Source organism: Gekko japonicus, unplaced genomic scaffold (genome assembly GCF_001447785.1).
Source record: "Gekko japonicus isolate JY-2015 unplaced genomic scaffold, Gekko_japonicus_V1.1 scaffold2795, whole genome shotgun sequence".
In the NCBI taxonomy this organism is placed as follows: Eukaryota; Metazoa; Chordata; class Lepidosauria; order Squamata; family Gekkonidae; genus Gekko; species Gekko japonicus.
Window position 1 is genome coordinate 132,957 of NW_015162036.1, and position 15,590 is coordinate 148,546.

A 15,590-nucleotide genomic window follows, 5' to 3' on the forward strand; every position below is an offset into this window, starting at 1 on the left:
GGAAGCAGCCACTTCTTCCAAGGGAACTGATCTCTGTAGTCTGGAGAGCAGCCGATTCCGGGAAAGCCCCAGGCCCCACCTGGAGGATGGCAACCCATCCAAGCAGCCCAAATGCAGGTCACTACTTATTTATTTAGGCCATCTGAAATCCGCTTTTCTCCACATAGTACGGACCCAAAGTGGCTTACGATGTACGGAACGCAGGGGAAACAGACGTGCAGAAATCAGCCAATTTCACAATTACCACCACTGCAAGATTAAATCTTATTCCGTTTGCTGTCTGATCTCTAAGAAGGAAGATCTATCGGCAATGAATCCTAAGGAAAAAGACCTCGACAGACAACTTCAGTTACTGCCTTACTTACCAGGAACACCCCGGCAGAAACGGGATTTTGGGTAGGGCTTGTTCTTGCAGTATCGGTAACTAGGAAAAAGAACACAATCGGAGACCATAAGATGACATTTTAACTGCAACTACAGCAAACATGTGAACAGGTCAGAACGCGCTCTGCTCTCTTGTGTTAAACCTAAAACCAGAAAGCAAAAAGAGATTACTATGTCCTCTCTTCAACTGTACCAATGCTAAGTAAATGGTTCATGTACTATTCCCCACTCCTTCACTTGCTGCTGCTGGATGATCTTAGGTCAACCACAAGTTCTTTCAGAGCTGTTCTTGAAAGGGCAGTTTTTAAAACAGCTCTCTCAGCCCCACCTACTTCACAGGGTGTCTATTGTGGGGAGGGGAAGGGAAAGGAGTTTGTAAGCCGCTCTGAGACTCCTTTGGGTAGTGAAGGGCAGGGTATAAATCCAATCTCTTCTTCTTTTTCCTCACAGGGTGTCTGTTGTGGGGAGGGGAAGGGAAAGGAATTTGTAAGCCGCTCTGAGATTCCGAGTGAAGGGCGGGGTATAAATCCAATCTCCTCTTCTCTATAACAATACTTTATCCTGTTTCAGTCCAATTCACTCTACCCTTTTAGCTAGTGAACAGCCAATACACTGTACTGCAGATTGTCTTCACCATCTTTAACCATCGGAGATGAGCAGCAGACTGAGAATCTGTCCAGCCCCATATCAAACTCTCTGGTAAGGCCCAGTCTGGCATCCAAGACTCTTGCAAAAACTATTAAAACTACTTTTCAAGGCCAGGAACTTTCAGGGCAAATTGGTGGCTCACCAATACCTATTATCACACACCACAATGGAGTTTACCAGCTGTTTTAGTAAATTATGAAGCTGGTATTGCTAGCTGGCATGGAGAATTGGGAAGAGAAGGGAATTCTTGCTTGTATGTCCCCAAATCATCTGTAATGATTCCATGCTTTGGTGTGTGCGTTCCTTTAAATGTTTAGTTTGAATGCAGTACTGTAAGGAAAGTGATAGAGGGAGACAAGTGTGACTTGATTGGCCGCTGACTGAGAGTGTGGAAGGAGATGTTCTGAGAGGAATCTGTGTGTGTTTGTCTATGAGGTGATTCTATGATATAAGAGAGACAAGTATGGAAGAGAGTCTGTGACTCTGAAAGTTATGAAGGATTCTGTGTGAGAAGCTTGAAGAGAGAACATAGTCTTTGTGACTATGGAATTCTGAGTCTAATTCTGTGCGAATAAGACCAACAGTTTAGTCTGTGTGACTAAGTTTATCAACACAGAAATGTGTTTAAAGGTAAAACTGTTTCCCCTATAAGCAAGCACGTCACAGCATCATATTCATAATATACCTTAGTTACAATTCAGATAATTAGATTCCTCCCAACTATCGTTATTGATTAGCAGGGGAGAGGTCTCCTAAAACTTATTTTTGAGAGAAGAACCAAAAGATTCTCTGATATGCCGGATGGAGATTCTAGCTCTCTAATCCATTTATGTCTGATGCCCTCTGTTTAAAGCCACTCAACAGAAAGCACTGTTTCTGCACTAGAAACTTGGCAGCATCGGCAGGAATACTTGGGGTAGCATCTTTATCATGAGAGTGAGACTCAAAAAGGGTACCTAGTGTGAAGGATGCCCTGGTCTCATTGTGCACAGGAAGCATGATGGACACTATACGTTTCTATATCAATGGCAGAACCGGCCTCATGTCCTGTTTGCACTCACAAAGGTAATGATGTCTGTGTGTGTGTGTGCGCGCTAAGAAAACTGTAACATTTATGGTTTTAAAAACTGGGCTGAGGCATGCCATAGGCCATCTTCACAATGAATAAACTACAAAGTGGGATTCGCTCCCAGAGGATGTAGTGACGGCCTTGGGAATAAACAACTTGAAAGTGGAATTAGATGGACTCATGGAGAATGTCTGTCAATGGCTACTAGCTGTGGTGACTGTGGGGAACCTCCCACCTTCAAAGTCACTAATCCTCTTAATCCTAGAGCCAAGGAGGCAACCTCAGGGAAAGGCCTAGGCCTCTCTGCCCTGTTGTTGGCCCTCCAGAGGAACTGATTGGCCCCTGTGTGAGACGGGAGGCTGGAATAGAGGGACCCTCCCTGGTCTGGCCCAGCAGGGCTCTTCCGGTGTTCTTATCAGGGGAAGGCCTCGGCCTCTCTGCCCTGTTGTTGGCCCTCCAGAGGAACTGGCTGGCCCCTGTGTGAAACGGGAGGCTGGACTAGAGGGACCCTCCCTGGCCTGACCCAGCAGGGTTCTTCAGATGTTCTTGTCAGGGGAAGGCCTCGGCCTCTCTGCCCTGCTATTGGCCCTCTAGAGGAACTGGTTGACCACTGAGTGAGGCAAGATGCTGGGCTAGATGGACCACCGCTCTGATCCAGTAGGGCTCTTATAACATCAGAGAACCTTAACACAAGCACTATACTTTTTGCACTCTTAACCCCCACGGGCGTCGATCGGCCAGAGGTATACTGCCTCTAGCTATGGAGGCTTGATTTGGAAGAGACTGCAGTCAGACCACCCCCGTCCACTGCTTTTGCCCTCAGGACCCTCCCTCCCTTCCGATCCCCAAGGAGGAACCCAGCCAAGAGGTCAGAGAACCTTAACGCAAGCACTGCACTTTTTGCACTCTTAACCCCCACGGACATCAATCAGCCAGAGGTATACTGCCTCCAGCTATGGAGGCTCGATTTGGAAGACTGCAGCCAGACCACCCCTGTCCACTGCTTTTGCCTTCACGACCCTCCCTCCCTCCCGATCCCCAAGGAGGAACCCAGCCAAGAGCCCAGCAGCTCCTCATTCCAAGGAATGCTCCCGCTAAGTTGTGGAGTCCTGTGAGCAAAAATTGTACTTTGCGACCCACTGGCATTAAAGCTGTGAGCGAGCAGTTTGGCTACTGCATCAATTAAGTTTGCTCTGGAGCCAAAAATCTAAGGCAAAAATGTGCGAGCTGGAGGTTAAAAAAACTGACGGGAACTGACTGGCCACTGTGTGATACATGATACACTTCCTATGTTCTTAATGACTTAATGGAGAACAGATCTATCAATAGTTACTAACCCAACCCCCCTCTTGAGTTTCTATGCTCCGCCTTTTGGCTCAAGAAATAAAAATTTAAACATCAGAGAACCTTAACACAAGCACTATACTTTTTGCACTCTTAACCCCCACGGGCGTCGATCGGCCAGAGGTATACTGCCTCTAGCTATGGAGGCTTGATTTGGAAGAGACTGCAGTCAGACCACCCCCGTCCACTGCTTTTGCCCTCAGGACCCTCCCTCCCTTCCGATCCCCAAGGAGGAACCCAGCCAAGAGCCCAATAGCTCCACATTCCAAGGAATGCTCCCGCTAAGTTGTGGAGTCCTGTGAGCAAAAATTGTACTTTGTGAGCCACTGGCATTAAAGCTGTGAGCGAGCAGTTTGGCTACTGCATCAATTAAGTCTGCTCTGGAGCCAAAAAATCTAAGGCAAAAATGTGTGAGCTGGAAGCTAAAATAACTGTGGGTCGGCTCCCGGCTCCCCCTCGCTCAGCTTAGAGGGAACAGTGGTTCCCAGGCCGCCTCGCAGCTCCTTCCCCACCAGCGTTCCCTCTAAGCTGAGTGACTTTGCGCCAGCTCACACATTTTTTTGTCTTAGCTCAGGAAGGACGGACAATCGCCGGCTCGCAACTTTAAAGCCAGTGGCTTACAAAGGAGAATTTTTGCTCACAGGACTCCACCGCTTAGAGGGAGCGCTGCTCGCCCGCCCGCCACCTTCTCCCGCCGCCCCGGCCCCTTCCCCGCCCTAAGGCCACTCACCAACGCGCGGGTCGGCGGCCCATGGCTGCGGGTCTGGAAAAGAGAAAGACACACGAGGTCAGTCAGAGGCCCGGAAGGACCGAGGCCTACTCTACCCCCCGCCCCGCCGCCAGGCCGGAGCCGCGCGGCCGCCATCTCACCCTCACACGTACCTCGCCGAGCGGAAAGAGAGTGCAGGTGCGCCTGCGCGCTGCTTATCTACCGAGCCGCTCTAGGAGGCCCAGGGCCATAGATGTCGAGCCGGAAGTAAGGGAGGGGGAAAAACCTCGGAGATAGGAAGTGGATCGACGGAGCGGGAAAGGGACGGACCTATGACATTCGACTTCCGGTTTGAGTGTGTATGGGGGGGGATGCTTTCTGGGGTGTGATATCGCCTTCACGGGGAGGGCGGGGTACAAACTGAATCGATAAATAAATAATAACTATACCGTGACGCAGTGTGTCTGTAAAGCTGAATGGAGCACAAATGCGATCATAATGATTGATAATGGTCGAAACGGGGACCGGGCGGGGGAGTGACTTCGTTGCGCATGCGTGACTCCTCGCCAACTCTCGCGAGAGGGGGACGCCAGTCTCGCGGTGCCTAGACAACGGGTTTCTTCACGCAGTCCTCAAGGATGGCCGTTTCGGCGAGTTTGAGGACCGCCGGCAGGCCGATTTGGAAGGCGGCTTTGCTGGCCCCTCGCATGGTGAGGACAGTCCACCGCGGCTGAGGCGGCGACCTTGCGGGGTTCCTTGGAGCGAAAGGATAATGTCATGCCTCTGTGTGGAGGAGGAGGAAGGGGGGGGTAGCACTTGCGATGGGTCTGATTGGGTAAAGACCTGGTGCTGGGCGGGGCAGAAAGCGAACGAGGCTCCTTCCTATTGGCTGGCGGGGCCGTCACTTTCCTTTCGGGGCTCCTCCCTCGTTATCGGGGATCGTTCTGTGCGTGTGGAGGAGGGGGTAAGCACCTGCGGTGGATCTGATTGGGTAAAGACCTGGTGCTGGGCGGGGCAGAAAGCGAACGAGGCTCCTTCTTATTGGCTGGCGGGGCCGTCACTTTCCTTTCGGGGCGCCTGTGCGCGTGGAGAGGGAGAAAGGGGATGGATCTGATTGGGTAAAGACCGGGTGCTGGGCGGGTCAGAAAGCGAACGAGTTGCCTTTTTATTGGCTGGCGGGACCGTCACTTTCCTTTCGGGGCGCCTGTGCGCGTGGAGAGGGAGAAAGGGGATGGATCTGATTGGGTAAAGACCGGGTGCTGGGCTGGCAGAAAGCGAACGAGGCTCCTTCTTATTGGCTGGCGGGGCCGTCACTTTCCTTTCGGGGCTCCTCCGTCATTATCCAGTTCTCCGGCCTGGCGTTGAAGGCAGAAGGAAGCCTCCGACAGCGCTCCGTGTTGAGCGCGCTGATTCTCGGTTCTTTATTATTTTATTGTATTATTATTTTTTTGTCTGTGCTTCCGGTAGACCTTCCGGGTCGGCCTAGCTGCGGGCTGGTCCTAGTGCCTGCCGGTTTCCACAGCTCTTCGCTGGACCCTCTGCAACCCTGGAAGGGATACCCTGTTTAAAGTCTCAGGAGGCACAGTTGCAACAAAGGAAAACAAGGGCAACAAATTGCAACACAGGAAAATGGCGGCCCGGGCGGGCCTCTCGGGGTACCTGCCCCAAGAGGACTCCACTTCTAGCATCCAGCGACCTTCTTCTCCCCACGGATCCCAACTCGGGACTGAGCTGGCAGGGCTCAAGAACTTGGCCCATTTGGGGAAAAACACACAGACTGACTTTTTAGACTTAATCAAAGAGGAGATGCGGAAGGAAATGAGGGAGCTCTTTTCTCAAGCCTTTCCCAAAAGCCGCAGGGACTTCTCGAGCGACAGCAGCAGACGTCGGAGCAGCCCTCCCTCCAGTAGCGGATCAGGCAGTAGGGAGAGCGACCGGTCCTCTGGCTCTCCCCCTCGACGCAAGAGGAGGAGGCTGGACTGCCGTACCAGGTTGAGCGGAGAAGGAAGTCCGCTGCTGGGGGATGAAGATCAGGACTCTGAATACTCGGATCCTTCCTCATATGAAGAAGAGGGGAAGTCGTCGGACGAGGAGGAGCCCGTAGTCACGACAGTGCAGAATCGCCTTTTCCCACAGGAGGTCTTCCATAAGCTGCGTCCAAAGGTTCTGCGTACCCTTGATATCCCTGTGAATCATCAGGAGGTGGGGATGCCTGATCTAAAGAAGCCAACAGGACCCGCCGACACCTTTCTGAAAGCGGGGTCAGCCCCACTTTGGATCCCTTTTCCAGATACGTTTGATAGGGTGGTACAGTCAGAGTGGGAATCCCCAGCTAGGCCAAAATCAAATCACCCCCTTCTCTCGAGGTTCTACTCCCTGGTGCCAGAGGCCGCCGCACGCTTCGAGCTGCCAATGGTCGATGACCCGGTGGCTGGCCTGCATTCCGACTCGATCCTGCTGGCGGATGCAGATGGCCTGCCCAGGGATCCTTGCGATCGAGGGATCGAACAGTCGCTACGGGAGAACTTCGAAGCCTCCGCAACATCCCTCAGGGCGTCCGCCGCAAGCTCTCTCTTTACTAGAGCTATCTACGTCTGGGCTTCAGGCCTTTCTGCAACGGACAGTGATGTACCTAAACCGCTAAAAGATAGCTTCAAGAAGATTGCCCTGGCGGCAGCCTTTTCAGCAGATGCCTCGTTGGATGCCGTTCAGCTATCAGCCAGGGCCATGGCAGCGAACGTGACCACCAGGAGAAATACGTGGCTACGCAGCTGGGGAGTGGATCCCTCCACGCGGGCAAAGTTGGTGGGCATGCCCTTTAAAGGCATCCAGCTCTTCGGGGAAGGCACAGACAGATACCTGGCGGAAGATAAGGGCAAGAAGAAGGCGCTTCCTTCCTGTTGGAGAGATACCAAGCCCAAGAAGCATAGCTCCTCCTTTCGCGCGCCCAAACGCACCTCAGGATCTCAAGCATCGAGACCTTCCAAGTGGAGATGGCATCGCAAACAGCCAGGGGGCAATAATTCCGCCTTTACCAGCCCTTCAGGACAGAATCGCGAAGGCCCCCAAAAGAGCGCCTCAGCATGTCTATCACAGGACCCCAGAGATAGGCCGGCTTCAAATGTTTGCAACTCAAGGGGAAGCTACTGTAGGCAACAAGTGGGTGCTGGATACGGTCAAAAAGGGTTCCTCGATCGAACGCTGCTGCATCCCTCCCAACAGATTCCTACCAGTGCCAAAGAACAGCGGCCCACGGAAAGACCTTCGTCTTCTCAATGCCATCCAACATCTCTTGGCGATAAGAGCGATAGAGCCTGTGCTGGAAGCCCAAAAGACCTTGGGGGTTTACTCAGTCTTCTTTTTCGTTCCAAAGAAGAACGGGGACGTGAGAGCCATTCTATACCTTAAATGGCTAAACAAGAGGACAAAAAAGAAGCTCAGGATGGAATGCCTCAAGTCCCTAGTGTCATCAATACAGAAGGGGGACTTCCTGGCATCCATAGGTCTCTCAGGGGCTTATTTTTAGGAAGTGAGCTGGTTTCCAGGACAGCAGGTTATAAATTAAACAAAACATTTAAAAAATAAAGTCACATTGGAGGTTCCTGCATTTTGCTTCCAGTACGGGGGCCCTCCCCCTTTTGCCTCAAAATAACACCAGGGGTGTTCACCAAGGTGCCAGCATCCCTGGTAGCAAATTGTATCCTGCCTTCATGATTTCATGATGAATATTGTTAGCCTGTGGGTTTTACTGTTCCCTGCCAGCAAAAACTCCCATCTGCTTAAAATCTTTATATTTGGTTGCTGTAAAAAGAGTTTTAAAGCCTTTACAATACTCCACCCCCGCCTATTTCTTGACCTTGGTTTATGTAATCTTGAATATATCCCGTCACTTGCATTCAGTTCTGTGTAAAAGTTGAAAAGCTTTGCGAGATTGTAGTCGCTCATGGGGTGCATGCAGATTTCTGATTTAATCGTGATTAAAACTGTGCACCGATCCAGCCTTTGCCCGGCTCCCAGCATAAGAATGTAAGAAGAGCCCTGCTGGATCAGACCAATCATCTAGTCCCGCATCCCGTCTCCCACAGGGGCCAGCCAGTTCCTCTGGAGGGCCAATAACCGGGCATAGAGGCTGAGGCCTTCCCCTGATGTTGTCTCCTGGCTCTGGGATCCACACGATTAGTGCCTCTGAATGTGGAGGTTCCCCTCAGCCATCATGGCTAGTAGTCATTGCCGGATTCCTCTTATTTCTGTTTATGTAGAGTATAATGAAGAATTGGTGATTTAGGATGGATGTACAAACGCATGTACAGCTGAACTGTAGACTCCCCCCCTCCCCCCAGTAGTCTGGATTAAATCCTAGTTAAGAATCACTCCCACCTTGTAGCATAGAAGTTTGTTCAGTTGTTAAAGATGTAATCTCTTTTATTGTTCATAGGTTATTGCTAACTTTAGGAAAGTTCTCGTTTATTCTTTAAAGAGAGACCCTGTCCCAAAATTCTGTAATTTTTTGCTGTTCAGTCGAACAGTCGAGTCCGAGTCTTTGCGACCCCATGGAGCACATCACACCAGGCCCTCCTGTCTTCCGCCGTCCTCTGGAGTTTGCTCAGTTTCATGTTCATTGCATTGGTAACACCGTCTAACCACCTCATCCTTTGCCGTCCCCTTCTTTGACCTTCAATCTTTTCCAGCATTAGGGACTTCTCCAGTGAGTGCTCCCTTACCGATGTTTTATTGTCTGCTCCTATATTTGAAAAATGTAATACATTTGGTAGTACATCTGATTTTACCTGTTACATAATATTTGAGAAACCTGACGAATCTATATTTTCCCTCTACCCCCTTCTTCCCTTCTGTATCCCACTTTTTTTTTTGAGAAAATAATAAAAAATTTAAATCCAAAGAATCCCACCTTGTGCAGTATGGTTAGTCGTGCATTTGCCTTTGAAGGCAGTTTGCTTTTGAGGCTGAGCTGGGAATCCAGGTTCCGATATCTACTCTTTTTGTGAAAGGTGCTTTTTTAAAAAATGAGTGAGTTGCAGCCAATGTTCCCTCTAAGCTGAGTTAGTGTGAGCTACCTCACAGTTTTTTAGCCTCCGGCTCACACGTTTTTGTCTTAGCTTAGAAAGGATGGCTCCAGAGTGAATTAATTTATGCAGCAGCTAAATCGCTTGCTCATAACTTTAATGCCAGTAGCTCACAAAGTAGAATTTTTGCTCACAAGGTTCCACAGCTTAGAGGGAGCATTGGTTGCATCTCAGTTTCAGCTTGCTTGAGTAGTCGATATGAGACCAGAATGTTCCAAGAGGACAGGGAATTCATTATAAGTACTGAGAGCCAGTTTGGTGTAGTGGTGAAGTGCACGGACTCTAATCTGGGAGAACCGGGTTTGATTCCCCCCACTCCTCCACTTGGACCTGCTGCTGTGACCTTGCGTCAGTCACAAGCTCTGGCACAGCTGTTCCTGAAAGAGCAGTTTGTGTCAGAGTTCTCTCAGCCCCACCCACCTCACAGGGTGTCTGCAGTGGGGAGGGGAAGGGAAAGGAGTTTGTAAGCCGCTCTGAGACTCCAAGTGAAGGGCATAAATCCATAAATCCAATCTCCTCTCTTCTTCTCTTTTTCATAAAGTATCACCCAGGATTAGCTGCTTTTCTTTAATATTCTCCAAGTGTTTTATTGAGGGGAATAACTGGTGGTATGCCGTTAAATCTAGACTGAAGTGTAATTTTTAAATCAACGTTAATTTAGTTTAATAATTTTAACTGTCTTAATTGTTCACATGTTTTTATGTTCACTGATCAGTGGACCCCGATTGTGGGGAAAGACAGTGTAAAAATGTTTTAATAATAAATAATTTGGTGAAGATGAGGTTGCAGATGCACACAGCCCGTTTAGTCTCTGTTTTGCTGTGATCCTAGCCTATGTAAGCCTTTTTTTGACTGATGGATGCTATTATGTACACATAGACTATTTATGTGCTGTGTTCAGACATAATCTGTGGTTCTCCGTTTATGCGAGTCAACTCTCTGTGTACTAAGTTTTGTCTGACTTTTGCAGGTCTTAACGGGATTGGTACACCAAAGCAGCGGTCTAATATCCTCACCCCTGCCCTCCTGTCTAAATATTTTTTTAAAAATCATTTTTATTCATTTTCAAATGATCATTTACAACAATAAACATTTAAAGCATGGAATATGCAACAACAAGAGATAAGGCTCAAATTGCATCAGAACCTGTTATTCAACAGTATTTTAAACATCGCTTTGCATTTATTGTTTGATTCTGTTTTAAACAAACTTTATAACTGTAGCAGTTCCCAGTACATATCAGGAATTGTCCCACCTCATGTCTATCTAGCATATCCTTATATCAGTAAACTTATTTATAGGTACCAGTATTGTGTAGTCGTTTAGAATTTAATTTGCACTGTGGTGTTCTGACAAATGGACTTGAGTTTCGGTAACTAGCGCAAGGCTGTCTCTTTGTACAGTTCTAAAAAGGCTTTAAATATGGCGATGTAGTCGTTTAGAATTTAATTTGCACTGACAAATGGACTTGAGTTTCGGTAACTGGCGCAAGGCTGTCTCTTTGCACAGTTCTAAAAAGGCTTTAAATATGGCGTCGATGCCTGACTGGTCAAATAGCTGGCCTCATATTCTTGCAAAGAGAACTGGCCAGTAGTCTGTCTCGAACCTAGAATTCCCCAGAGCCAAGCAAGAGCTCAGTGGCCTTCTAAAACCCTAGTAAGACAGTTTCCCTCTCCTAGGGATGAATTAATTCTGGATACCCCAGATCTCCTAACCTGCATTTTCTCTTTGCCTGACAGGTACAGACTCTAACAGATGTCAATCGCAGGAACGTGACCTCGGTTGGTATAACTTCTGAGTGGGTCTCCTTTGCCCCGAAAAGATGCTGTAGAGGACTGACTCCTGCCCTCCCAGTACTGCCTTTCCCTTTGTCATCACAAGCTCATCTCATCAACCTTGGCCTTGGGTAGCCCAGGGGGTCCTTCGAGTCCCTAGCTAGTTTTCCTGATACTGAATGGGACCGTGCATGTTTTCTTTTTCTTCTTTTGCCGCATTGCACATCCAAGGAGCGGGGATGGAATCAGGGTTAGTGCGTCTTTTAAGTGACCTGGAAGAGCTGCTCAGTTAGTATAATCGTACTGTGATGACCTCAGTCGTGGTTCTCTCCATCTGTCAGACTAGAATGTTAATCCTGACCTATGCAGCAGAGATGTGATAAAGACTAAAGAACCAAATGTGTGGCGTTAAAGGAAAAAAAGAACCCTGTTTATTTTTGGTTTCTGAAAATGCGTCACAAGTTATATTCAACGAAAGGCCCAGACCGTTACAAACAGAGGCCAGCAAGCACTGTACAGGGTTTGGGCGTTTCTGTATTCCGATTTTCCTCTCTTCTGTGTTCCTGTTATTTGGGGAGGTTAAGATGCAGAACTGCAGGTTGTGGAAGGTCGGTAGTTCAGCAGTTCGAGACCCGAGTGTGCCGCATGACGGAGTGAGCTCCCGTCTCTGGCCCCAGCTCCTGCCACCCTAGCAGTTCGAAAGCAAGAAATTGCAAGTAGATAAATAGGTACCATTTCGGTGGGAAGGGAACAGTGTTCCGTGCGCCTTGGTGTTTAGTCATGCCGGCCACATGACCACGGAAATGTCTTCGGACAGTGCTGGCTCTTCGGCTTTGAAACGGAGATGAGCACCGCAACCCTAGAGTCGGACTCGACTGGCTTTCGAGCAAGGGGAACCTTTACCTTTTTTCCTGCTCTGCATGTGTTTGGCTCCCTCTAGTGGTCAATTCGATATTACCTCACGTATGTCTGGCATATCTCCCTACAGATTTGAACTGCAGGTTTTTATGCCAGACGTAAAGCGATGTAATATCAAATCGCTGTCTGGAGGGGAGAAAAACTTGTGGCACAGCCACCCCCCCCCCCAAGCATCAGGAACACACAAGCGAGGAAAATGAGAAGACAGAAAAGCCTTTTGCATGCTGCAGGGGAAAGCAGCAAAAGCGCTGTTATTTTAATTATTTGTTGTTGTTGTTCAGTCGCACAGTCGAGTCCGACTCTTCGCGACCCCATGGACCAGCTCCCGCCAGTAATTCATTATTACTGTGGAGCAATTATTACAGCATAAACTCTTCAGATGCATTATTTTTAGTTGTACCTCTGACGTGCTCTGGTCATTGCAAACCCTTCTCAGGTCTGCTGCGGTCTCAGTTCCTTCAGCACATTTATCAAACTCGACTTCCACGATCCTGAGGGTTAGAAGCATCATGCTCTTTTTTTCTTCAAATATACTCAGGAGTCTCCACAGTCGAACTGATGAAACGTGCTGGAAACCACACTCTGTAACTTGCACTGCTGTCATATCCTGCTGCGAGGACAAAAAAGACATAAAAGATTAAGACGCCATGGTGGTTAAAATGCTGTCTCAGTTGGTGTGGTGGTTAGGAGCGCGGACTCTAATCTGGGAGAACCGGGTTTGATTCCTCACTCCTCCACTTGCACCTGGCTGGATGACCTTGGGCAAGCCGTAGTTCTGATAAGAGCTGTTCTTGAAAAAAGAGCAGTTTCTGTCAGAGCTCTCTCAGCCCCACCTACCTCACAGGGTGTCTGTTGTGGGGAGGGGAAGGGAAAGGAGATTGTAAGGTGCTCTGAGACTCTGAGTGAAGGGCGGGGTATAAATCCAATCTCCTCCTCTTCTTCTTAAATTGGTTTCTGCTCTATTGCACTGCCTGAAAAGTCTTTTTCCTTTTTTTTCTCCCCCCCCCCACTATTTTTCGTCCTGTCATCTCGCCAGCAGCAGCAGAACATCGTAAGTAGCTTTCCTAAATTGGGAGCTAGAGCCGCTGGGCAGCAGTCCGTCTCCTCCCGCTCTCAAGTATTCAAAGGGTGGCTGTTTCAGGAAGTGCTCCTCCTAGGGGAGAGGATGGGGAATGCACAAGGGTTTTTTTTTTGTTTTTTTTTAAAGCCAAGCCAGCACTTTGGTGGTAGGGCATACACTTTGCATGTACGCAGTTGTAGCCCGGATCCAATGCCTGTCCTGTTCAGCAGCGTTGGGTTGGAGGGGTCGTGGCTCAGTGGTAGAGGGTCTGCTTGGCATGCGGAAGGTCCCAGGTTCAGTCCCCGGCATCCCCTGCTGAAAGGACCAGGCAGGAGGTGATGGGAAAGGCCTCCACCTGCGACCCTGGAGAGCTCCTGCCAGTCTGAGTAGACAGTGCTGACCTTGATAGACCAGTGGTCTGATTCAGTATAAAAATAAAAAGAGGGGCCACGGTGAAACAAATCCGAGCGAAGGAAACTCCGTGTGCAAGAATCCAAACAGGACAGTACACAGTTTTGATAGACTATAGAGAATTTATATATATTGTTTTGTTTTTATGTAGTCATCATCATAATGAGTAAAAGTAGTCAAAATATATACAGTGTGAAAAATAAACTGACAAAGTCTGACGCACCACAAAATCCGTACATAAACAAGAGACAATCTAGCTGGAGATAGACAGAGGAGGGATTCTCTTTTCTATATGTCCCGCTACTGCAAAAGGGAGGATCCAAAAGTATTCTTCTTCCCGAAGCTGCTACTTGTGAGAGATACCATCCACAATCCTGCCCTTCCAGGAGAAGCGATCCGACGGCTCCCCGGATGCACAAGCCGTTTCCAACTTTCTTTCTCAAGAATCGCCCTTAACAATTCCTCTATAAATTATTTTCAGGAACCAATCTCCATCCTTATAACAACATGCGCACTTGGAGGAGTGGAGAATCAAACTCAGTTTTCCCAGATTATTGGCGGGGAGGGCAGGGTATAAATTGAATAAAAAAATAAAATAGAGTCTGCACTCTTAACCACAGAGTTGTTTTGTGCATCTCCTGAGGAGGGAGGGAGGGGCTTGTAGGAAGAAGCACAAGTCCTTGACTTCTACTTTTAATCTCCCCGCTTCCCCTTCTTACAGCCGCCTCCTGCCAAATATGGGGGGCGCCACACAGTGACCATGATCCCCGGAGATGGGATTGGGCCAGAACTCATGCTGCACGTCAAGGAGATATTCAGGTACAAATTCCCTCCCTTTCTCCCCCTCCCCCCTCTGCACTAACCCCCTAGATCCCTTTTTGCTCACAAAGTGCGGCAGGTTAGGGTTGCCAAAAGAAGAAGATGAAGAAAAAGAAGAGATTGGATCTGGAAGGAGTCTTAGGGCAGCTTACAATCTCCTTTCCCTTCCCCTCCCCACAACAGACACCCTGGGAGGTAGGTGGGGCTCAAAGAGCTCTTTCGAGGACTGCCCTTTCAAGAACAGCTCTGAGAGAACTTGTGACTGACACAGAGTCACACCAGCAGCTGCATGTGGAGGAGTGGGGAATCAAATCTGGTTCTCCCAGATTAGAGTCTGCGCTCCTAACCACTACACCAAACTGGCTGTCAGTGGGATGGGTGTGTGTGTAGCATTGTGGGAGAAAGTTTTTTAAAAAAAATGCAGACTTGTCTACTTACTGGAAGTTCATACCGGAAGTGATAAGCGGTAGCTCTAGGAATTGCCAGAAACCCTCTAGTGAAACCATAGAGTTTCTGGGAATTCCTAGAGCTGCCCCTTTTCACTTCTGATAAGTTACAGAAGGAGCTTAGAGCAGTGGCGGTCAATGGGACCTGGGACATCCAATGTCCAGTGTTCCCTTGAAGCTGAGTGAGTCTGAGCTCGCTCACAGTTCTTTAGCCTCCGGCCCACACACTTTTGACTTAGCTCAGGAAGGAGGGCTCCAGAGCAAACTGATTGATGCAGGAGCCAAATCGCTCCCTCACAACTTGAATGCCAGGAGCTCACAGAGTAGAATTTTTGCTCACAAGACTCCGCAGCTTAGAGGGAGCATTCCCCATGTCCCCACTGGGGGCTTGGCAACCCTAGGGCTGGAGTCAGCAGACCCAGATTAATTTTTCTCCCCCCTCCCCAGGCATGCCTGTGTGCCGGTGGACTTCGAGGAGGTTCTAGTGAGCTCAGAGGCCTCTGACAGGGACCTGGAGAATGCCATCATGGCCATCCGGCGAAACCGGGTGGCCCTCAAAGGTAACGACAATCCTTTTTGAGGGGCAGGGTGATATTTGTGTGCGCGTGCGTGTGCTTGTGTGCTTCGAAGTCACGGTGACTTCTGGCGACCCCTAGCAGGGCATGGACGTTTCAGAGAGGTGGCTTGATATTTGCCTGCCTCTGAGTCCCGGCCCTGGTATTCCTCGGAGGTCGCCCTTCCAAGTACTTGCCAGGGTCGGCCCCGCTCCGCTTCCAAGATCTGACGAGAACGAGCTTGCCTGGGCTATCTGGGTCAGGACAAAGGTAACAGCAATCTTGTTGCATTATCTGCAGTAGAAGTAGCCCTGCAGGCAGGGTAGGTTCACTGAAGGAAGTACCCAGGGGTCATTTCGTAGAAAAAGA

General features: G+C 49.2%; 2 protein-coding genes across 2 annotated transcripts in view; one reads left to right on the forward strand and one right to left on the reverse strand.

Moving 5' to 3' along the window:
• Positions 1–4,350, reverse strand: part of RPL10 (ribosomal protein L10) — a 10,124-nt gene extending 5,774 nt beyond the window's left edge. Inside the window, exons 1-3 of the mRNA XM_015405572.1 lie at positions 4,316–4,350; positions 4,176–4,208; positions 366–424 (exon numbers count right to left, since the gene is read on the reverse strand). Coding sequence (XP_015261058.1) covers positions 366–424; positions 4,176–4,198 — 82 coding nt within the window. The 5' untranslated portion in view covers positions 4,199–4,208; positions 4,316–4,350. The remainder of the gene's footprint in view (positions 1–365; positions 425–4,175; positions 4,209–4,315) is intronic.
• A 303-nt stretch (positions 4,351–4,653) lies between these two features.
• The window catches only part of IDH3G (isocitrate dehydrogenase 3 (NAD+) gamma), a 34,334-nt gene continuing 23,397 nt past the window's right edge, over positions 4,654–15,590 (forward strand). The window contains exons 1-5 of the mRNA XM_015405570.1: positions 4,654–4,864; positions 10,978–11,019; positions 12,968–12,982; positions 14,124–14,221; positions 15,115–15,227. Of these exons, the coding sequence (XP_015261056.1) occupies positions 4,793–4,864; positions 10,978–11,019; positions 12,968–12,982; positions 14,124–14,221; positions 15,115–15,227 (340 nt within the window). The 5' untranslated portion in view covers positions 4,654–4,792. The remainder of the gene's footprint in view (positions 4,865–10,977; positions 11,020–12,967; positions 12,983–14,123; positions 14,222–15,114; positions 15,228–15,590) is intronic.